The sequence below is a fragment of the Ambystoma mexicanum genome, chromosome 6q (assembly GCF_040938575.1).
Source record: "Ambystoma mexicanum isolate Mex_15411 chromosome 6q, UKY_AmexF1_1, whole genome shotgun sequence".
In the NCBI taxonomy this organism is placed as follows: domain Eukaryota; kingdom Metazoa; phylum Chordata; class Amphibia; order Caudata; family Ambystomatidae; genus Ambystoma; species Ambystoma mexicanum.
This window is the reverse complement of record NC_090937.1, coordinates 394,138,110-394,162,250: the sequence shown is the minus strand read 5'-3', so window position 1 is coordinate 394,162,250 and position 24,141 is coordinate 394,138,110. Positions and strand designations below refer to the sequence as shown.

Genomic DNA, 24,141 nt, shown 5'->3' with positions numbered 1-24,141 from the left:
CCTCCTGGGTGCTTCCCCTCCCCCCCGGGTCGTATGTGGCCATTTTTGATTTTTCTTTTAGTTTAGTTAAGTTTCTGTTTGATAGTTAGTTTAATTAGGTAATGTAGGTTTTCCATAGTTAGTGTAATTAGTTAATAGTTCATATAGTTTAAAATTGCTTGTCTATTGTGCTTTCATGTGACGGTGCAGTGCTTTGTGGCTTTTGAAGGCATCCACTGTCTGTTCCAGCTGGGCCCTTCAGGCTTGTCTTGTGTATGTGTTTGCTGCTTGGGGTCCTTGACTCACATATGCCACCCCTGCCTCCCTTATCCATGGGCTCGCAAGGATGGTTCGGTGTCACAAACTTTTACACAAGGGCTTTGGACTGTCATATCTGTGGCATGTCTGGTGCTGTGTGACTTGTGTTTACACCCCTAGTGGGGATGATTTTGGTGTTATTGTCCACTCTTCAGCTTTTGCTAGATGGGGTGTTTCATGATTAATGTGTACATTAATTGCTATGTATTGTGTAGTATGTGTTGCAATTCATGCTGTAGATAGTGTTCCACACTTTGGATGTGAAAGACGGACTGATGGTGTGATTTATGATGTGACTCTCTGACATGGTCAAGTAATGAGATGCCTGAAGAGACACAAACAGATGACTTTGAAGCATTAATCATGTGTTTCATGCCCTTTCTGCAGGGGGATGAGCCTCCAGAGCACCTTTGCCAGCAGACATGGCCCATTGGACGACGGAATTCTGGACACGTTTGTTGGTGCCCACATGCACATGTGTGCACAATCAGAGGCACAGGGATTGCAGACCTACATCCTAGAACTGCTGACGTGTTCCAAGGAACTCCAGGCAAGGTGAGCAGCACAGGGGGCCACAACACAGCAAAGCTTGCACCAGGCGAGTTGCACATGCAGGCTTAGTCACAGCACTGAGGGTGAGCTTGGACGAATATTGGTGTTGAAGCACACAATGCAGCTCAGATGTGTTGGTGGACTGATGGCTGTTGATTGTAAGGTTGTCTGGGACACCTGCAGGGGCAGTGGCACATACCCTCCGGTGCACCAAGGTCCATTGAGGCACTTGTATCAACCATGTAGCCTTCCGAGACATGGAAAGGGGCAGCTCACAGGGACATACAGCAAGGGACATACTCGGGTGCAGTGCATTTCATTTCCATGTACTTTATGATAAATGCACTGCCAACTTTGTTCCGGTCATGGTGGTACGCAACTTGCTCTGAAGTCATGGCTTGCTATATGGGTCTGTCTGCTTACCCAGGGAACATTGCATGTTGTGTGAATTGTGACACATTGGTGTTCCATTTGCCAAGCACCCACCGGCGGCTGACTTACTGCATTGACTGTGTATAACCCGTCACAGGGGTAATGTTATATATGGGTACGAAGCATCTGCACCAGATTGTCTGTTTGTAGAGTAGTTTGTTGCTATGGGGCATGTTTGGTGGTGTGTTATTGTGTAATTGGCACGTACAGGTTGTTGACTGTGGCTCTCTTTGCAGCATTGCAGTGCTCCTGTAACCGGACCTGAGAGTGCGCAGGCAGGAGGCCAGCACTCAAAACCAGAGCTAAGTGTCTTGTTGTTTTTCTTTCAAACTGCTCTGCATAGGCTTGCTGGGGGGTGCACCAAGGTCCATTGAGGCACTTGTATCAACCATGTAGCCTTCCGAGACATGGAAAGGGGCAGCTCACAGGGACATACAGCAAGGGACATACTCGGGTGCAGTGCATTTCATTTCCATGTACTTTATGATAAATGCACTGCCAACTTTGTTCCGGTCATGGTGGTACGCAACTTGCTCTGAAGTCATGGCTTGCTATATGGGTCTGTCTGCTTACCCAGGGAACATTGCATGTTGTGTGAATTGTGACACATTGGTGTTCCATTTGCCAAGCACCCACCGGCGGCTGACTTACTGCATTGACTGTGTATAACCCGTCACAGGGGTAATGTTATATATGGGTACGAAGCATCTGCACCAGATTGTCTGTTTGTAGAGTAGTTTGTTGCTATGGGGCATGTTTGGTGGTGTGTTATTGTGTAATTGGCACGTACAGGTTGTTGACTGTGGCTCTCTTTGCAGCATTGCAGTGCTCCTGTAACCGGACCTGAGAGTGCGCAGGCAGGAGGCCAGCACTCAAAACCAGAGCTAAGTGTCTTGTTGTTTTTCTTTCAAACTGCTCTGCATAGGCTTGCTGGGGGGTGCACTAATGCATGGATGTATGTGTGATTCAATTTGGTATGTTTTTTCCCCCTAATCACCCGGAATCCTATGCAATTTTGAACCCTGTACCCTCCACCCAGTGTTCCTGCTTCCCGTACCTATCCAAGCAACGTTCCCTAACCCTCTTTCCCCGCTGGGGTTGCGGATGCCTGTGTAAGCCCCGAACTTGCAGGCGCCAAAACCCTAGAGGGGGTGGTTGGTTCGTACCACTCCTAAGCCTGGCCTACAGAAGGCCATGACAATGATGTCCAAGTTTGTTTGAATTGTGTATGTGTTCATGCAGGTAGTACATTTTCGTGCATTCCCTACTTTCATGTGTCATTCCTCCTCTCCTCTCCTGCCACTCATTCCAGTTATCCAGTGTGCCAACACCTGTCCCGACTGCATATCCCTGAACCTCCTTCCCCACCAGGGTCTCAGGGGCCTGTGTGAGTTTGACCTTGCAGGCACCCGGGACACGGTGGGGGTGGTTGTTTCGTGACACTCCCGCGCCTGTACACGGGACCTGTGACAGTACACATCCGTTCATGGTGCATCATCCTATGTTATGTACCACACATGGTTCACATCCTGTTGTGACATTGTTTTACTGTGCTACCTTGGTTGTTGCATCATTGTGGTAGTACTTGGCCTTTGTGAGGTACTGCTATGTCAAGTCATCTACTGGAGGGTGTTCTGGTTCGTGTTTATGCCTTGGATTTTGTGATTTTGGAAATGAGTGTGGATTCTGAGGGTGCAGGCACCTTTTTACACACAAGGTGGGAGATGGTGACGAAGGGTAAAGGTGATCCTGTGGCCAGGTGGAATTGAGGGTTGAAGGCTCCATGACCCAGGTGCAGTTGTTCAGTGGGTCATGGTGATTTGTGAGGGAGGGGGGGGGGGCTGTTGTTGATAGTTGCCTTGCCCTGCAGTGTGATGGGAACTCTGACATTGTAATGGTGGTATCCTATGTACATGTTGTGTTCTGCTGATCAATGCCTGTTCATGTGTTGTGTTTACCTTTCAGGTGCGAGGGGATAGTTGTGGTTTGACATGCTGGGGTGTACACATGGTGAATGTTCACATGTGATGTGTAGAGAACACTGATGGTCACTTGAGTGCACATGCATATGTTGAATGCATGTCCTTGCAGACCCACACACTTGCACTCTGATGCACTACATGTACTCCCACCCTTGCATATCCACGTGTACACTGTTTGCCTTCTGGTGGCCACTGTGTCCCTGCAGCACATGTTCTGTGACCAATTATGGATCCTGTACATGCCTAATTTGCTTTTTGATGTGGTCTGTCGCTTAGATGTGATGCTCAGGGTGTGCATCACACACAATGGCTGTTCACTGTGCTGTGTGCTGAGCAGTGTGTTGCAGGAGTAGGACACAGCACACAGAAGCTGCAGTGTTGATTTTGCAATGCACAATGTGCATGTAGACAGGCATTCATTTTTATGTTACGTCTACAACTCTTGTAATGCATTTGGAAATGACTTATTTTGAGTGGGAGGTTGTTGGTCTGTCATTTCATCTGATTCCAGGTCAGGCAGTATTGTCTGATGCCACTGTACATTTTGGACATGGCAATGTGTACCTTATTGTTACTGTGTTGGTGTATGGGTATTGCTTGCCATGTCATGTTGTGGTTTGGGAGGGTTTGAGTGACATAACAGTGATGGCCATGGCCTGTTTTGCAGGTATGTGTGATGCATACCTTGCATGTCAGGGTCATCCGCTTCTCAGAGCAACTAGCTTGGGGTAGATCTCTCTCCGCGGCAGGGCCCTCCCTCTGGAACAGCCTTCCTGCCTCACTTGAACTTGAGGGGAACCATCTCCGGTTCGGGAAGCACCTCAAGACCTTCCTCTTTGCTTCTGCTTTCTCTCTGTCTCTCCCTTGTGGAATTCTTCACTGGAACTGCACTGGATCTGCAACTGGGCCACTCTCACCGACCTCGGTCCCTGGCCCAGCCACTCTCCACTTGCACTGCCTCCCTGGCAACCCCTGCACTGCAGTACTGTCTCTCTATCCCTACAGACCCCCCTTCCCAGCACTTGTCTGCACTTACCTTTGCCGTTGCCACCAGCTGACCTATGTATTTGTTTTGTGGTGTACTTCCCCTGTACTGCACCCCCCCTTCCCCTTCCCTTCCCCTTGCACTTTTCCCTTCCCCCTACCCCTGCACAATCTAAATGACAACTGGCCTAGTAGTACCGTTGTCTGTCTTCCCTTGTTCCCCCCTCCCTGCCTCATCGCACCTTGAAATACTTGTGTATAGGCCATATCATGTCATTTGTCATATGTGTGCCTTTTGGTCACACCGGATAGCTTGTGTTTAAGTAGATAGGGATGCAGACGATGTGGCACTTCCATGGCAACTATCTCAGGGTGGTCGGGTTGTGACAGTTGACTGTCTCTTTGTCATCATCGATTGTCACCTGGTATGTGCCAGGCCTGTGTGCACTCCGCAGGGGTGGGAGTTTAGGTGAAAAATGTGGCCACAAGCTGGGTCCAGGCTTCCTCGCCACGTGCCCTCCCATGGGCAGCGCCTGTGCCTGTGGTTGGGGATGTGGGGGCACCACCATGTCCACCGGGACGCCCTGCCGTGTTGCAACATTGTGCAGGACACATGCTGCCACAATGATCCTGCACACTACTGGTGGTGCATATAGTAGTTTCCCGCCAGAGCGGTCAAGGGAGCGGAAACGTGACTTGAGCACTCCGAATGTGCGCTCCACTATGGCCCTGGTTGCAATATGGGCGGCGTTGTATCTTACCTGGGGTGGTGTGGTGGGGTTCCGGATTGGCGTCATCATGTGGTTGCTCAGAGGGTAGGCACTGTCCCCTGGGGAGGTGATAATAGTTGAGATTATTAGGGTTTGGGTATTTGTCTGTGTGTGACTTGCATGCATGTGCAAGGGCATTTGTACTCACCTAGGAGCCATGTGTCGCCATGCTGCCCAGCTTCCAGAGCCCGGCTCAGGGCGGACATTCTGTATATGAAACTGTCATGGGTGGAGCCAGGGTAGTTTGCATAGACAGAGGTGATGATTCCCTTTGCATCACATACCACCTGTACATTGATGGAATGCCAGTGCTTGCGGTTTTGGTAGATGTGCTCAGTGGCCCTAGGTGGACGTAGGGCCACATGGATGCAATCTATGGCACCGAGCACTTTGGGGAAGTGTGCCACCCTGAAAAAATCAAGGACAACGGCCTGCCTTTCTGCGGGTGTTCTGGGCATGTATATGTGCCTGCGGACTGAGGGGCGCGCTGTCATGATTGCCAGTACCTGGTGTAGGCAGCGTGACTGCGTGGCCTGTGAGACCCCCCCCACTATGACAGTAGTCCGCTGAAATGACCCAGTGGCCAAAAAATGCAGGACATTGAGCACCTTCTCCAAGGGGCTCAATGCTTGGGAGCAAAGGGTGTGGGATGTAAGGTCATCTTCCCACTCCCTGACCAGGTCTAGGATGATGTGGGGTGGAAACCTATACCTGCCATAGACCTGGTCGTCAGGCATCCCAAAAAGGCTTGTCCGTGGTGCGAAAATGCGTGCCCTGGCTATTCTCCTCCTCCTGTGGTGTCCCACGATCAGTGCTGCGACAAATGGGGCATTCATCGTAGCTGTATATACGGGTTTGTTGTTTGCGCGCACTTTTGTACTGTGCGCGGGGACGCTTCCGCCTGCCTTCGTGTGGCGGACGCGTTGACGCCTGTGTGCGTCTTTTGCCGTGCGTGGGTTTCCCGTATTCGGATCCATGAATACGGGTTGTTCGCGTGCGTGTGGGCGTTCCGTGTAGTTCCCTGCAGTACTTCCCCAGTTACGCCTTCTTTTTCACGCGTTGTTCCCCATTCCGCGTGTTACGCCCACTGTTCCGCCCACTTTGGTTGTGTGTGCCGCGGTATATGCGCTTTTGCTGTGCGCGTAGCGCACGCCGTGTATGCCTGCGTGCGCCATGGCTGGATTGGGCGCACGGACAGCGGGAAACACACGCAGCGTCTTCCTTGAATCGCACGCGTGCGCATGCGCTGCGTTTCTCACGCTTGCGCTCCCTTGCGCATGGATCTTCGGCGCACGTTTGTTCCATGAATCGGCCCCTATATGCCATTTCATCGACAGTCCTTTTTCGATGCGTTTTTTTTTTACAAAAAATGTTTAACAAAAAAAGTTCTTTGAAATTGTTTTATTTTTATTTTTGGGGGGGGGGGTGGTTCCCCCCAAACACCTCATCCCCTATTGTTTTTTCTCGATTTCTGACTCTCCCACCTCTTATATGCACTTTCCCAGCCCCCCATATTTTCAGTGCCAATGATGTGGCAACCTGTTTCCACCTCTATAGATAATATGCGGTAATCCACATGCATGACATAATCTATGCTGTAATGGCTGACATTTCTTTTCCTCCTGTCCACAAATAAAACTTTAAAAAACATCTCAAAATGGAACCGAAACTTGCCATAAACGTTATTTTCAAGGCTACATTTTCCATGGGAATTAGCCCAACATTGCAAGTTTACTCACTTAAATTGTAATGATAATCAAAAAGGACCTTTAAATACAGATGGACATTGCAATACCACATCACGACTGGCAGCAAATGATCAATTATCATAATTACTTATTGCTGAGCTAAAGCGCTAGCACTATAAAATAAATAATGACAGCATGGTGCTCTGGCTACATTTTATGATCAACATTTACTGGGTAATTCACATACAATTACGCAAGGCTGTTCAGGCTTGTGCAAAGACGCTCTAATAAAGGGCAATAATGCTATAAATGTATTATGAACAGTGCAATTATCGGAGTCAAACTCACATTAAAATCAATCTTATGCTCATAATCTCAAAATACAGTTATGCAAATAGTGTAAAAGATGTGTCAATGCTCTATTAAAGTGCAATAGTGCTATAGTTGTGCAAGTGGTGTAGAATCACAACTTTAATGCACATACTTGTTCATAAAGCAGGACATCAGAGACAGTCCAGTGACATAGATCACTAGCTCAGATTAAATAGCTAATGTTTCTTTATCGAACCCCAGTAGTTAGTCGGAACTCATTCTTAAGGAGATGTAATTTCAGTCATTATGGTGATGGTCAGTCACTTAATTAGTAATATCATGACATCCGAAGCGAAGTATATATAGCTCACAGTGGCTATAATAATAATCCATTGCACATTGTAAAGTATTAGGAAGACCAATCAACCAGACAGTCCTACAAACTCATATTGATAATAAACCACACATCACATAGCAAGTATGACTGGTGAGCTTAAAAGATCAATCTATAGACAGTATATAAAATGTAAATCCACTTGGTCCATACAAATTTAAGACCACTTCTGTGAGAGATTTGACCTAACTTTCATTTAAGAAAAACATATAGCTCTTTGTCTCTATTGTGGCCCCTAGGCTTACGTGTCTCCATCTTAATAATGAGTCTCGCCTCTAGGCATCTCAATTACTTCTCTCCATATCCTCTCCATGTGTGTGCCTTCACATGTGCCAATGCACCGAACATCATCAGGGAGACATCACTCTCATAGCTTTGAAAATGCACAGCCAACGGGTAATTGGCATCTACATTTTTGATAGACCTCTAATGTTGCAGAAATCTAAATCTAAGAGGAACTATGGTAGAGCCAATATATCTCATTTTGTGCTGGCAATCTATTCAGTATACTACAAAGTTAGTCCGACAAGTAATCTGTTGTTCAATGTACCATACATTGTGTTCTCCATATGGCACACTAGTACCCTTTATGGCTAAGCTACAGACTTTACATTTGTAACATGGTTGAAAACCATTTCTACTCTTAAAGTGCTTGAGCCATGGTGTGCTGGATTGGGCAACGTCTTCTCTTAACATACTGGGTGCCAGTTTATCCTTAAATGTGGGAGCCTTAGAATATGTTATTTGAGGACTGGTGACCAGAACTTTGGTGAGATCTTTGTTAATTTTCAATATAGACAAGTGATTTTGAAAGATCTGTGCAATTTAGGAAGATTGCACATTATATTGAGCGATATAAAATCCTGTTCGTGATATCTGGGTCTGAGCAAACTATCAGTGATGACACAGGACTTTTTACTGAGTTAGTCTATATATGACTGCGCTAGGACCCGGATTGGTGAATATCAGAAAGGGGCGACCAGATCTGCCAGTCAAAGACAGCCAATCTGTTTCATTGAGATGAGGCGTATGACATCCTACTGTGTGTCTCCACCCAACTCTGGGCAAGGTCAGTGGGCCCAGCGGTGTGGTACATTATCCCCCAAAACAAGGATAAAAAGGCTGTTTCGGGGAGAGTGGGCACAGATCAGAAAGGGCTCTGCCCAAAATCAGCTGTGGACGAATATCATCGGTGAATTGCCCTTACATAAAAGAAAATAGTTGATTTGGCTGAGGGCTACGTGGCACGTGGCCATGTGACATCATTATGCATTGTGGTGGCAGAGTTATGTTCTTTATAATGGCAGTGGGTGGGGGAGTTAGAGTTACTTTAGAAACAATAACTAGCGTTTTTCACTGCAATCATAACTTACCTTTAGCAACTTTTTTAAATACAATTTTTGGAAACTTTTTTAACGCAAACTTAATCATAGCCAAACATATTTTTATTGATATCAATATAGCCCACAAATGTAATGCTTGGCTATTCCACTGCATGCGTCAGGGTAGCAATTAAGGGCACACTTCAAATCTAGAAATGGACACAAATTAATGCATTATGAATTATGGCTAAATACACATGTATGTTATGAAAATAAACCCTCCTGCAGATAAAGTTGGCTGCAAATGAAATGTCTTCCAGTGGGGAGCTACATGGATGAGACAAAACTACAGAACTTACCCGAGCAAGATCCTCTTTCAGCTTGTTGTATTCCTCCACATCAAAGCGCTGTTTCCTAGCTTTCTTGTAGAAGTAGTTTAGGAACTGTCTGTCTTTAATTTCAGGGTAGACATAATCCTAATAAAAAAGCAAAAGCATACACGATGGTCATGGATTCTTTTTTTTCAAATGACATTACATTCTTTACGATGGAACTGTGAATTGGGAGTGCTCTGGGTTTGCCCCAAGCAGAATATTGGCATTTCGACACCAGCTTGTGGAACAATAATTTCTTCTGTGTGCTTAATCTGGTAGTTTTAGACTCAAATAACAGTATTTTCAACTTTTCCTACCATGGGGTTTTAAGCCTACCTGGATGAACAATCTGATTTGCCTATGAAACACTCACCCAATAGGAAAACACCTTCAAGTCCTCCAGGGAATATGATCCTGATATTAAAGGGCATTCCCTACTGCCTTCATGATTCCCAGTTGCAACTCTCACTAAAAAACCCAGTTTAGCTATGCTCTTTTTAAGCAGGCTTGTGGAAACCGAAAATAACTAATTACGTTGCGTAAATTTTCAAACCTTACCACAGTGTTATGTCTGCATGATACGACTTTTCTATCAAACAATACCATCTAGAGACCCAAGAAGAATTAGGGACATTCCACGAGATACGGTTTGCTTGAATATTAATCACATAAGGGGTCATGATGAATGTGGGGTACAGTAAAAATCATGCGTAAAATCGCATGATTTTTACTCTACCCCACATTTTCATTCTTTTGTATGGCAGAGAAAGGGCATGGGATGGAATTACCTTTCCCGCTACCCCATCCTCTCTGCCATACAAATGCTTAATTATGAAAACCAGCAAGACCTTTTCATGCTGGCGCACATTTTGTTGACTCCTATGGAATCTACATACTTTTTATACTAGCAAAATGCAGGTAGATTCCTTAGGAATCCATTGTAAATGCTGCCTGCCATGTGTAAATGACAGGCGACATTTACTCTATTTGCACTGCAAAGTGCAAAATGAAGGTGTAAACAAGATTGTGCCTGCTTTGTACACCTGCTTTTTGCACTTGGCAGTGAAAATGGCTAGAAGTGCACAGTGTGGACCTGTTTGCAGTCAAGGTACACTTTGGAAGCAAATGACCTCCTTTGAGGCAAAACCTTTTCCAGGAGTAATTGTGACTTACACTTGATAAAATGCAATGTGTTGGACCCTTCTTTAGAGTGTGATCTTTGTTGGTGGTCAAGAATGACTAGTGGAGATAGACCGACCTGGCTAACGGCTACCACGCAAATAGTTCACCAAATCATGGCAAAACTGGACACTTTGACCTCTCCAGAAATGACAGCAGAAAGTCAGGATGCGACGTTTGCCCTGTCAACTTCGCGAAACCTAGAGGTAGCAGCTGCGAGTGAATAGAGATCATGATTAATCATATCTTCCACTCACTAATACCAGTTTGAAGAGGCCGTAGAAGGCTGAAAACCCTAGCAACTTTGCTTCTCATGTAAACACAATCAACAAAAAATACATTTAACAGACATGGACAGTGACAAGCTCTTTGTAAAAATCAATCTTTTTATTTTGATTCATACAAATAAAAAAAAATAAAAAATAAAATGTGTTACTTGCACCCTGCAATTCAGAAAGGGGTGTGCACCTGAGTGGCAATAAGATTAACAACTTGATGTACTCGGCACAAGCAATATGAAGTTGTGGCTTACATTGTTTTGGTTCAAATGATGTGCAAGACGTGGGAAGAAAGTGTTACTATGCCAGGGAAACATATTTTGCAGTGTTGGAAAACAAAATATTTTCAAATTGGGAAATATATATCTTGTTTCATTTAATACGTGCCAGTTCAAATGTCACCTGCTAGACCACCAATAAAACAGGCGTAAATTGCTCTAATCTGTGAATTAGGCAGAAGTACACTTTTTCCACATGGCGCAAACTACACCTAGATTCACTCGCAACCTTTGCGATGCCTGAATTAATGCAACAGTTATGAGCAGTCTATTGAAGAAAACTACATAAACATTTCATGAGTATAAGCCTAGTGGGATACATACGTTTATTTTTCTATTGCTGTCCTAATCCAAAACCCAAGTACATTATGTCTGGTCTAATGAGAACCCCAAACATGTTTTCAGCATTGCTGAAGCGATGCAGCCCAAAGTCTCTGACCTGCCATGATCTAACTGTGTTTTAATTACCTGTGTATCCAACACATGCATCACAGACCTTGGTTTATTTGTAGCGGGCACAGTTGTAGAATGCATTCTAGGTCATGGGCCACAAGAGGGCGAAAGCTGGCACTTTGCAAAGCTATGTGCACTTGTAAGGGTTCCAACAAATATATATTTAATGTTTGTGAACATTGTTGAGCAAGTCATAAGTGCACTAATTTGTACGGCATTTTTCTTGTGGTATATCTTATGGGGATCCCAAAAACTATCATCTGGCAAGGACTGCAGCACTCAGTGGGAGTCGGGGCACCTCCCCCTGCCTTTCTATTTCCTCACTTCAGCCACCCAAATCTACTCGAGCCCTGTCAGGAGGAGGGATGTGAGATCCCCGTTGGAAAAACTGCAGCTCACACGTCATTGACCTGTGCCAATGCAAACTCTTTTAATGTACAAGGATTGCAGCTCTCTGCCGACGAGAAACAAAACGCTGCACACAAAGAAAAAATAGTGGATCAAAAGTGGAAACAAGTGGATGGAAGAATCCCAGACATTGTCAAATCCGCCATAAAGGAAATACACGTTGTGGGATTAAGCGGTCTCCCTAAAGAGCAATCACAGAATCAGTGTCAATTACCACATACGATACTGGGATCTATTGGAACACTTCATGACTGATTGAATGATGGTTCAATTTGCTTCAGACAATCCAAAACAGTCTAGCAATAAATCTTCAGGGGTCAAGCTAAATTCAGTGATTGAGGCAAGAGTTAAATCCTTGAACTCTACTGCTGGCTTAGCAGATGGACTCGTGGAGCAAGGTTATAAGACCAAAACAATGCAAGAGAGCAACTACTCAACAGATTCAGAGAGAAGCTACTCAAGCTCGGACTGGCCTTTAGGGCAATGCCCGTACCAAAATCGCAAATACTAGTGTGGGTCACTTTTTTTGGTCAAAGTTGGCCACTTATTTGGCCCATGTGGGCGAGTTTGATTAGTTACTTCTCCATCCGACTAGTAGTTTTGACCAGTGTTACTGAATTCATATTCTTTAAAATGCACAATTTGCATCACATTTCATCAAAAACCACCACCTTGGTTACTACTGAAACAGTCTGTCACAAAAGGAATGAATTGCCATTTGCAACCATGGGCCACTTTTTCATTGGTGCCCAAGACAATTTTACGCCCCAGCCCGAACCTGCAACTACTGTTTCTCCAGAATGTTGTCAGTAGCTTGCGAATTTATGGAAGGGGAAGAAAGGCCTTAGCCGTCATGTCCAGAAATCTTTTTTCACCAAGAGCCTGACGGCTCCAACACATCTTGATGCGTACAATGGGCACTAGTTTGAGAGGAGACGCAAACAGGTCCATCTTTGCAAAAAATCCTTCTCTGAAATATCAAGTTAATTACTTCTGGGTTTAATTCCCAGTCATGACTCTGATGAGATAATCCACTGAGAGGCTGCTTGCATGTTTAATTCCTCTGCCATAAAAGAGTAAGTAGTAGATGTTTTTTATAGGGCCTACTTAAACAAATGGACATCTAAACTGCACAGGTAAGGAGATTGTGTACAGCCTCGTTGTTTACTTAAGACATTGCTGTACAATGTCCATTCTCACCATGATATCCTTCCCTTAAATCATGTGTAGTAAGGTCTTCAGGATTAGAAAAATGGCTGGTGCCAGGGAACCGATATGCTCCTTGCAATTCCTGAACAGACCAAATGTTGAAAATTAAAGTGTCACTCCCATCTGAATGTTCAAGTTTCTTCTTGTGACAGATATTGCTGCCAGGGGAGCCTGAAAATTAGACACTGTCAAACTTTGTGTCATGTGACTACCAACCAATAATATCATATTTTACTGAAAGTTGAATGGTTATGTGCGTTGTCCGTGGTAGAGTGGATTTCTGAACTTGTTGCATCCTTAGTGTGGCAGTGGGGATAGGCCTGGCCTGGGACCCTTTCCATGTGGCCAGGGAAAGGCAGACGCTTCCTGATCCTGACCCTGGCGTTGGTGTTTTGCAGCAGGATCACGTAGGAGGGGACTCGGGTCAGGGCAATTGGTAGAACCCTCTAACTAACTTCCCTAGATACCCTACAGTTCTGATTTCCTATTGTAAAATAGAGGCCTTTAATGTAAAAGGTAACTAGAACATCAGGGACTTCAAGTCCCACAATGCCCTAAGTACTGGGACGAGGAAGAGGGTCTCAGAGGCCCAAAAATGTAATGTGCAGTCCAATGACCTCCACCTGAGTGGGATATCTAAATATTTTTTTTCATTTTTTTATTGTCTATGGTCTACAGTTTCTGTCTATCAGACATAAAAAAAGAAACCTTTAAAATCTTTTTAAACAACATACTAAAAAAAACAGCCAGTGATAAAAAAAAGGGAAGGGATATGAGTTCTTTTCTTGAGTCAATTGGTTCAAGTGAATTGCTTTCTTGAATATATAAAGCCTACTCGGGTGCAGGCCATTAGAACAAGAAGGTGGAGTAGTAGTAGGAGTTGTTGGCCGTAGTTGCAGCAACAGGCGCAGAGCAATGATAACGAGCAGCCACCGCTATCTTTGATGCAGAGTTCGGTCTTGCAAGGGTCTTTGATGTAGAAAACCTGAACTGCAGAGGTCATTCAGCAGGAAGCGATTAACTGACAAGCTGTCCCGTGAGAGAATCTCTTTATACGGTACATGGTTGCTAGCAGCGCACCAGTGGAATGCTACCAAAGCTGTCAGACGTTCAGGAAAGCACATAAGAAGAAGCTGCAGCAGTTTGAGTGGACGCATGGGGAAACGCTGGTGAGTTCGCCTATGATAGAAAACCCCGGAAACGCTCGTTAGTCGAACGCTGCCCACTGAGAAATGTTGGACTATCGAACTAATGTAAGGCAATTACATGGGCAATATACTCACTTTAAAGGAAAGCCAGAAAATAAATGTTGCAATTGCGATTGCCAAGATAAAGAGGGGATAATATTGAAACAAGATAAAGATGTGCATTTCTAAAGTAAAAGGAACAAGTTACTTACCTGTAACTGTTGTTCTCCAGCATGGGTCTGGCGTGGATTCACATGCTCATGAATATTCCCTGTCGCCAGGCTGGGAATCCTCGGTAAAGAAAAAATCAGTTTCAGTTTCGTTGCTGAACTGCCTTTCTACTAGTAACCAATCCCTGGTCTCTGGGTTATACTGCCCCCAGCCAATGACTGCCCTCTAGCTAAACCCCTCCTCTGGCAGACATCTTCAGATTTGGTAGCACGTAAAGTGGCAGTAGGACCCAGTGAAGATCCGCAGAGGGGTAGGAGGGAGGGTTTGCATGTGAATCCATGCCAGACCCATGCTGGAGAACAACAGTTACAAGTAAGTAACTTGTTCCTTCTCCAGCATGGGGTCTGGCATGGATTCACATGCTCATGAATATGCACAACCACAGGAGGTGGCAAGGCTCAACATTAAGCATTTCATCACTCAACATTAAGCATCTCTTAATTAATTACCTCGTCACCAGGCCCACCTTCAGGCGAACAGGTTGCGCAGCACTGCCTGGCCGACTCTGGACTCCTCCCTGTAATCCCTGTCGATGCAGTAGAATCTTGTGAAGGTGTGTGTCGACCTCCACGTAGCAGCCCTGCAGATGTCTAGCAGGGGCACACTAGATAGGAACGCCATGGTGGCAGCGATCCCTCTGGTGGAATAGGCTCTCGGACGGCCAGGCAACGGTCGGTTTGCCAACCGGTGACAGTGCATGATGCAGCCGGAGAGCCATCTGGAAATGGAAGCCTTCGAGAGGGCCTTCCCTTGGTTCACAGGTCCAAAGTTCACAAATAGCTGTGATGTCTTCCGAAAACTCTTTGTGCGGTCCGCGTAGAACTTCAGCGCTCTGGCTACATCCAGCGAGTGCAAAGTCCTCTCGGCCAGCAAGGAAGGCGACGGGAAGAAAACAGGTAACACCAAGGGCTCGTTGAGATGGAAGTCCGACGGCACCTTGGGCATGAAGGAGGGGTGTGCCCTCAGCACCACCCTCGTCTCGTGGAAAGTCAGATATGGAGGTTTACAGGAGAGGGCCTGGATCTCTCCCACTCGCCCACTCGTCGTGCGGAGGTGATGGCCACAAGAAACGCAGTCTTCCACGAGAGGAACTTCAACGGTGCCGAATGGAGAGGATCGAATGGCGGCCCCATGAGCCTGCTCAGCACCACGTTGAGCTCCCATGCCAGGGCTGGAGCCTTCACCGGCGGGAATGATCGGAACAATCCTTTCATAAACTCCTTCACCAGACGATGGGACCACAGAGATGATCGTCCTGGAGTTGTGGTGTAGTGGGAGATCGCCACTTGATGTATCTTGATGGAGGCGTGGGCTAGCCCCGCCTTGGCCAGCGACAGTAGGTATGGCAGCACCTGGGAAGCCGTAATCCACAGAATGTTAATCTTCTGTGCACGGCACCAGAGAACCTCTTCCACTTATGTCCATAGCACTTGAGAGTCGAGGGTGCCCTGGTATTTGCAAGCACCTCCTTGCAGTCCGCCGGGATATCGTACCCTCCTAACTCTAGTGCTGCAGGAGCCAGGCTGGCAAGTTCAGCGACCCCAGGTCGTGGTGGAGGATGGCGCCTCCTTCTCTGGCGAGGAGATCTGCGTCCGTCGGCAGTTTGACTGGGGGGGACGCTGAAAAGTCCAGAAGGTCCGGGAACCAGATCTGTCTCGGCCACGCCAGTGCAACGAGGATCATCCTGCACTGGGACCTCTTGAGTTGGGTGACGAGTCGCAGTAGCAACGGCAACGGGGGGGAAAGCATACAGGAACAGGCCGTCCCAGGGGAACGAGAAAGCATCGCCCATGCTCCTCGGTTGGGGAAACCTGCTGGCGAACCTCTGGCACTTGGAGTTTGCCGCCTTTGCGAACAGGTCGATCGGTCCACGTTGGTCCACTTGGTCCTGATGCAGTTCCCACTCGTGGCACGAGCGCAGCTCCCTGCTGAGTGAGTTGGCGATGGTGTTCTTTATCCCTGCTAGGTGGAAGGGCACCAGAAACATCCCCTGGGCAACGGCCCAATGCCACAGATCCTGGGCCTCATTGGATAGGCCCGGGGACCTGGTTCCTCCCTGCTTCCGGATGTAGAACATCGTGGTGGTGTTGTCGGTGAAGATCCTCACCACCTTGCCCTTGAGGGATGGGAGAAACGACCCGACAGCCCAGAACACTGCTCAGAGCTCCAGGATGTTGATGTGGAGTGACTTCTCCTCCGGGAGCCAAAGGCCTCTCACGTGAAGATCTCTGGTGTGTGCTCCCCATCCCTCCAGGGAAGCATCCGTCGTCACCGTCTCCTGGTGTGCAGGGGTCTGGAAGTCCGTGCCCGCCGCGAGATGCGCGTGGGTGCCCCACCACCGAATTGCTTGCTGGGAGGCCTCGTTGAGCGGGATCTTGTCTTTGAAACTGCCCGCCGCTTGCACCCAACGGGCATCGAGGAACTTGTGTAGAGGACGCATCCGCAGTCTGCATAGGCGCACCAGGTAGATGCAAGAGGACATCATGCCGAGAAGGGACTTGATGGACCTCACCCTGGCCACGTCCGTGGCCAGCAGGCGCTGCACCTTGCCCAGGATGGCCTTTGTCCTTTCCTCCGACGGAGAGGCCAATCGCGCCACTGTATCAAGCTTGGCTCCCAGAAACAGTGCAACCTGTGCCGGAACAGGGTGGGAATGGGGGAAGTTGATGGACAATCCCAGATCCATGAGCAGTTGGACGGTCTTCGCTGTGTGCTCGACGGCGAGTTCCCTTGTCCTTGCTCGGATGAGCCAATCGTCCAGGTAGGGGTAAACGTGGATCCCCTGCAGGCGCAGCCGCGCCGCCACTGGTACTAGGGACTTGGTAAATACCCTGGGCGCCGACTTCAATCCGAATGGCAGGGCCTTGAATTGGTAGTGCCGTCCTTGGACTACGAATCTGAGAAACTTTCGGTGTCCTTTCAGAATGGGGATGTGGAAGTAAGCATCCTCCAAGTCCAGCGACGATTAGGAAGTCGCCTTCCTCCAGCTGTCCCAGCACGTGCTGGAGGGTGACCATCCGGAACTTCTGGGCCTTGATGTATTTGTTTAACCGACGCAGGTCCTGGATGGGGCGCCAACCGCCTGTCTTCTTTCTGACAAGGAAGAATCTTGAGTATACTCCGGAGCCCCGGAGCCTCTTCGGGACAAGCTCGATGGCTCCCTTCTTGAGCATCGCCCTTACTTCCAACAGCAGTTGAGGGACGTGATTTTCCTTCCTGGCCATGGGAGGAATGCAGGGGCACTTCTTTAGGAATTCGAGAGTGTGCCTGTGGGCCAGGGCATCCAGCACCCAACGGTTGGTGGAGATGGACTCCCACACACTGACGAACTTCGCCAGCTGGCCTCCCACCAGGGTGCTCAGGTGGGGGCCCGACGCTATGGCCGGTTCAGTCCTGCTTGAAGGCGGCCTTGCCGCGCTGGCCTCCTTGGCGACAGCGACAAGGTCCTCCAGACTTGCTGCGCCCTCTGTAGGCCTCTTGCGATGAGGAACGTGCTGCCTCGCGGTACGTCGAGGAGCCACTGCCGAATCCTTTGGAGGCACCTTGCTTGCCTCCGGAGTTCCGAAAGGGCTAAAGTCGTTGCTGCAAAACTCCCAAGGCCCGAGCTGGCTCTGTGTCGGTCTTGATGGCCTGAAGAGACTCATCTACTGTTTTTCCAAATGGGTTGTTCCCGTCAAAGGGCATGTCCAGAACTCTGGTTTGCATGTCATGGTGGAAATCTGTTGCTTTGAGCCATCCCGCCGTCGAAGGCAGACACTGTTGCCCAACTGGTGGAACCCGGAGTCCGCGATGTCCGTGGCCACCGTTATGGTGTGGTCCGATGCCACCTCACCTTCCTGTAGGATCCCCAGGGCCTCCGCCCTCTTGTCGTCCGGTAGGAAGTCCAACAGGGGAGCGATCCTGTACCACAACTCCCTGTCGTAGCAGGCCACAATCGCTAGGGCGTTGGCCGCCTTAATTGTCGTTGCCGCAGACGAGATGACTCGTCGTCCTATGGCGTCTAGTCTCTTTCCCTCGCCGTCAGGTGGGGAGGTCGAAGTTGAAGCTGTCGCCCAGCCGCTTTCTTCTTGGCCGCTGCCGAGACGACTGGATCCGGGGTCATCTGTGCCCTAAGGCACAAATGGGCAGAATCGGGGACCCGGTATTTCTTCTCGTACCGATCCCTCTTGGCAGGCGTCATGGATGGGTTCTTCAGGAGAGCAAGTCCCTCGTCCCAGATGTCGTCAAGCAACGGCACTGCAAGGACCATCTTCCTCTTGGCCTCGCGCCGTTGATAGAGGAAGTCTTCCTTCTTCTGTTCTTCGGGGCAGAGCTGGAAAAGCTCGGATGCCCTGGAAATCATGGCATGGAAGGAGCCAATTTCGCCGGGCGGGCAGGCCCGCAGGGGTGGTGATGGAAGGCCCATCCCGTCGTCACCACCGTCGTCATCCGTCCCCGTCGTGGCCGTATCTGTTCCCGTGTCATCCCTAGGATCAGGGGAAGGAGATGAAGGCTGAGCGGGCTGCAAGGTCTGGAAGGGCGGGGGGGGGGTGAACTCTCTGCTTGTTTGGAGGGCTTCGCCACAGGCCTGGTTCTGCCGGGTCGTCAGTTGGGGGTAGAGGCGACCTCGTCCTTATCTCTGTGCATAAGGTTTGGATTGCCATCAAAATGGCCACCAAGTTGTCCTGAGGCTCGGGCACTGGTTGCGACGGGCGCGATGGTTTCTCCTCCTCCACGGGAGCCTCGTCGGTGCGACCGTCGCTGCCTTCGTCCGCCTCTCCGGGATTCCTGCCGTGGGACCGGACCTCCTCAAACCTTTCGTTGAGGCCTTGCACAACTTCAACCAGCTCCTCCTCAGAGGCTGTATCCGTGTCCGTAACAGACACCGCCCCCCCCCCTCTTTTTCCACCAGGGTCTTCATGGGGGTCTTATTGATAGGCTGAAAAGAGGATTCCCTCCGTGGTGGCAGGGAACCTCTGGGCCCCGAGGTCGTCTCCACTGGGGTAGCCTCCACAGGCTTCGCCAGGGCCGCCACGACTCCCTCGATAGAGGCCATAGCCGGGTGAATCAGGGCCTTCATGACTTTTGGCGCGCTTGAGGCCTTCACCGTGGGGGGAGGGTCACTGCCTCGCCCCCCCTCGGCTGCTTCTGTCGGGATCAACCGGGGCTTCTCCGGAAGCTTACCCGGGTTCTTCGACTTTCTCTTCCCCGAGCCAGAGCGTTGGCTCGTGGTTGATGGCGTCAGTGAAAGTGCGCCCTGCCTGGCAGCCGAGGAGCCCGACCGTTCAGCACTCCCGGTGCCCGCGGAGTTGCGGTGCTTAGCCTCCTGTTAGGCCCCCGTCACCGGAGCGCCCTCAAAGGACTTAGAAGACCGCTCGGACCTCTTCTTCTCACCTACCGCTGGGCTCTTCCCTTCCAGCTAGTTGGTGAGGCAGATCCGCCGATCCCTCATGGTCCCCTCAGACATGTTCTTGCAAAACGCACAGTCCTTTTCCACGTGCGTTTTGTCTTTATGAAGGCAGTAGAGGCATCTAGAAGGCTCGTCCTCCTTGAACACATTCTGCAATCCGCATCCAGGGCAGTTCCTGAACAGCTTGGATCCGGGCGTCGAGCTTCCTTTGTCCTGGGCCATGTCCACGGGGTAGGCCTCAAGGTCTTCTGGAATCCTCCAAGAAGCGCACTCGACAAAAACTTCGCCCTTGAGGGACTTGGAAAATTCCGAAACGGGTCCCCGTTTATCAGAAGTAGAAACGGTGGGCTTGAGGCCGAAAAAATTAGATTAAACTCTTTGAAAAATCGCAAAACGCAGTAAAAGCTCGAGAGCTATAGCACTTGAACGTGTGGTAAAAATCTGAAGATGGCTGCCAGAGGAGGAGCTTAGGTAGAGGGCAGTCATTGGCTAGGGGCAGTATGACCCAGAGACCAGTGATTGGTTACTAGTAGAAAGACACTGAAAACTGAAACTGATTTTTTCTTTACCAAGGATTCCCAGCCTGGCGACGGGGAATATTCATGAGCATGTGAATCCATGCTAGACCCCATGCTGGAGAAAGAGGACAATATTGAAGGAAAGCAATAACCAACACAACCAAAGTAGAAAGGGGACAAGAGCTATAGCCTGCCTTGTTAAAATAACAATAGGACAATATTGTAGAGAAATTGTAACTTTTATTCCCAGAGTGAGATAGAGGCAATAGTTAAACCTTAGATCAGCAAGGCAAATGTGATAAAGAGACATTGTCAAAAGTGGTTTGATGTGGAGTCCTTACAGAATAAATTGTGAATCTTGATGTTGTTCAAAGTCAAGAGTGTGAAGAAAGCCTTACCACAGAGAACTTGTAATTGTGCTGGGAGTTTTTGTCCTGGCAGGCGAGTATACCAGGAAAGGGATTGTTAGTGGTTAGTGAACAGGAAGAAGTCACCAAAGTACTGCATTGTGGTTAAAAGTTGTGAAGTAGAGCAAGAAGCAAGGCCATTGTTGTGTGTCATGAACTGTGATAAGAACCATCTGGATAAAAACATTTATTGGGAAACCAGAAGAATCTTGGAAGGGTTTACTTTTTCATGGATAAAGCCAATCTGACAAACTATTGTTGGAAATCCAGAAGAATTGTGTTTGTTTTCCAAGAAGAGACATAAAGATATTGTAGCTTGAAGATAACAACTTTTCTTTTGCTTTGTGGGAAATTTGTCAAATGCCAAGTAAAAGAATTTTGGAATAAGAAGAACTTGATGAATAGAACTTGGCTATATAAAAGGAAATGTATTCTTTGGATCTTTTATTGGAAATCCTGCTGATGCGGTGGCCAGTCCTTAACCAGGGACATACTGCCAAACCCCAGTTGCTTGCCAATAAGTGAAACTGCCTGACCTAGAACCTAACGATCTGTACACCAAGGCCCACCGCCACCTAATCAGTTGATTCCAATCACCATCTACATTTTTGATAATTGCCCAACTGGCTGGTGTCCAAAATCACCATGCGAACAATCACTTCAAGCTGAGCATCAACACAGAACAGCCAACAGGCCCCAGAATCCACATACTAGCCTTCCGTGACAGGCTAAGCAACTCATAAGCCCCATGCAAGGCTTAAAAACATGTGCAAGTTAGTAAAATCAACAACATATAGAAACCTTCAATCATGCCTCTCTCCTTTTCCCTCCCCTTCTTTTCCTCCTCTACTAATTGAAATAAATGTCGTAATCACCATGCAATTGTAAATCATTTCTAATGAACATTCTGTACTCCAAGCTACATCTAACAATTGATACCAATAATTTGTGATGAACACCTAATTTATGCTTCAAACTACAATTGGATACTAATCATCACTGTCACAACGTATCACTATATGTTGCATAATTGAAACATGTACCAATTCAGCCTTGATAAAGGCCCGGAGGGGTTGAAACATGTGTTGGCTGACCACCTTAATCACATAAATAAAATACACGTAACCCATTGAAAACAAGAATGTGAAGAGTAATTATTTGAACCTAAGGTATCCGGCCCAACTACATTCATATGCCATAACAAGGATGTGATTCAATATAGCGCTCATTTGTTAATACAGTGCCCAACATTAAATGAAATGAGACAACTGTTATTTGGGAGTTTTGTACGCAATGTTGAATGGCTAACGACTACAGAAATTTGGGAAAGACTTGTGGCCGGCCATGAAAATTCATTAACAATCGCTATATTAAGATGTTGGAGTCATACTGGCTTAATGAAGCTTAGCTGGTGAAATTGCATTTTATAAACTAGAGATTAGCACAAGATTGTTTTCTCAATTTCTCCTTTTGTTAGTACTCTTGCATTGCACTTTGTATTATATTAGTCTTAATGTGCTCTTTGGGATAAATTAGTATATATATATATATAGATTTGAATTATCTAAAACCATTCACTCATGTATAATGACATTTTTGATGTTTAGGATGTAAAATGTTTTGTCAATGTTTGAAATATTGTACATTTTTATCAAATGTGAAAGTTGTTATTGATTGGTTGTTTTTATAAATTGTTCGTGTAAGGCTGACTTGTTTAACCATATCACAATTAAAAAAAAATGTAGGTTTTCATACCCTCTCCTCGTTGCAGAATATGGAAGAAATGGGACATAATAGTTTAACAAAGTTACTCACTGTGGTGACTATCTTTTCCTAGTCAATAGTTCCCTTTCGTCCATACTTTTGGGACATTCCGTCCAGTGGGACGGGAACGGAGCACTTTTTGTAAAAAAGCATCAAATTGAAAAATGTGTCCTTCTCTTTTTTACACGGGGTACCGCACGCGGCCGTAACCCTGCCCTCCTTAGCTCCGCCCCGCACATCGCCCTTCAGTCCTTTTCTATCACCAGGTCTGAGACCGTTAAGCAATAATAGAGGATACTTTTTAGAGAGGATGGCAGGCGGGCGTATGGAGGAAAGGGGACTATGGACTAGGAGTAAGATAGTCACTACGGTGAGCAATGTTCCCTCTAAATATTTTTCTCTATGTGCGGAACTGGTTTGCTGTTGTGCGCACATTTTTTTCCATGTGCGCAACTGATTCATGAGATAAGCCACATTGTGAGCATGCGTATTTAGTGAACTACCGTTGCAGAAGTGAGCTTGGAAAGCAATTTCCTCTTCCCAGCCACTGCAATTCTTGACACATTTTACAACACATTTTCCAAACACATAGGCTAAAATAAAATATGTCATATGTGATTAAACAGAAAACTCATCAACCAGTCCAAGACCCACAGTACCTTACAAATGTTTTATGCCACTTGATAATCAGTAATATGTACTACAAAACACAAATATCTCTTGTCATAAACTGATGTGGATGAATTAATGGCAATTAAAAGCAATCTGTCAAAAAACATACTGATAGGAGTTGAAGTGCCACTTTAAGTAATTCAAGTGCCAGGATAACATGCTTCTAATGTGTGTAAGGATGAATATTGCATCAAAATAACTGCACCTCAGAATATGATAACATTTCCCTATGCCTCTGCTTACTATCCACATTATGTGTCCTGTGGGTAGTGATAAAACCAGCCTTACAGCTAAAAAAAACATATACACCATCAATCTCTACTCCCTAAAAAAATGAAAATGTGCCCAACAAAAACGAGAAACCATGAAAATGTTGTTGCTTCAACCCACAAAGCTCCAATGATCTTTTTTCGAATTAGTGACCAGTAGAGCAGTGGCATAGGAAGGAACTCTAATAATATTAACGCCTGATCTCAACAGGAATTATAAGGGGATGAACATCTTTTAATAAGCCGAAATTATACCTATTGGCAGAGCTAATTACTTTTTTACTCCCATTAAAATCTTTTAATTCCAAATAGGGAGCAAAACCTGATTAGAGCCCTGCTTATACCCCTGACTTAAGAAGTTAAATGACAGGGCACTTAATAAAGTCTATAGTTTTGCCCACCCTTCCGCACCACAACCTAGATAAAATTAAATAAGTGCCTTACTGAGGCTTATTAGCCCTGCTGAAGAAAGTCACATATATATGCCTTTTAAGTTAATAGCATCAATTAATCAGAGATACAACTGATTTAGTGCCTTCTTCCATAACTATGGATCCCTCTTCTGTAATTAGTTGTTATCAGTTCAATAAGATGCAGGGGCTGCTAGAGACGATACACACAGAGCACATGGTTATATTGAAAAGCCCTCAGCAGCTGAGCATAGAAAGAAAAAGAAGGAGCTGTTGTCTAGACGGGTACTAGAATTTCCTATCCTTTAGCAAAAAAGCAACACATTTCCTTCAGTGTACTGCCGAAACATCATCTGATTGGGTTTTTAAAATGTGCTGCTTT

General features: G+C 47.0%; 1 protein-coding gene across 3 annotated transcripts in view; it reads right to left on the bottom strand.

Moving 5' to 3' along the window:
• The window catches only part of MCUB (mitochondrial calcium uniporter dominant negative subunit beta), an 824,863-nt gene that overhangs the window by 67,726 nt on the left and 732,996 nt on the right, over positions 1-24,141 (bottom strand). For all 3 annotated transcript variants that reach the window (XM_069630878.1, XM_069630877.1, XM_069630879.1), the window contains one exon: positions 9,093-9,209. In XM_069630878.1, coding sequence (XP_069486979.1) covers positions 9,093-9,209 — 117 coding nt within the window. The remainder of the gene's footprint in view (positions 1-9,092; positions 9,210-24,141) is intronic.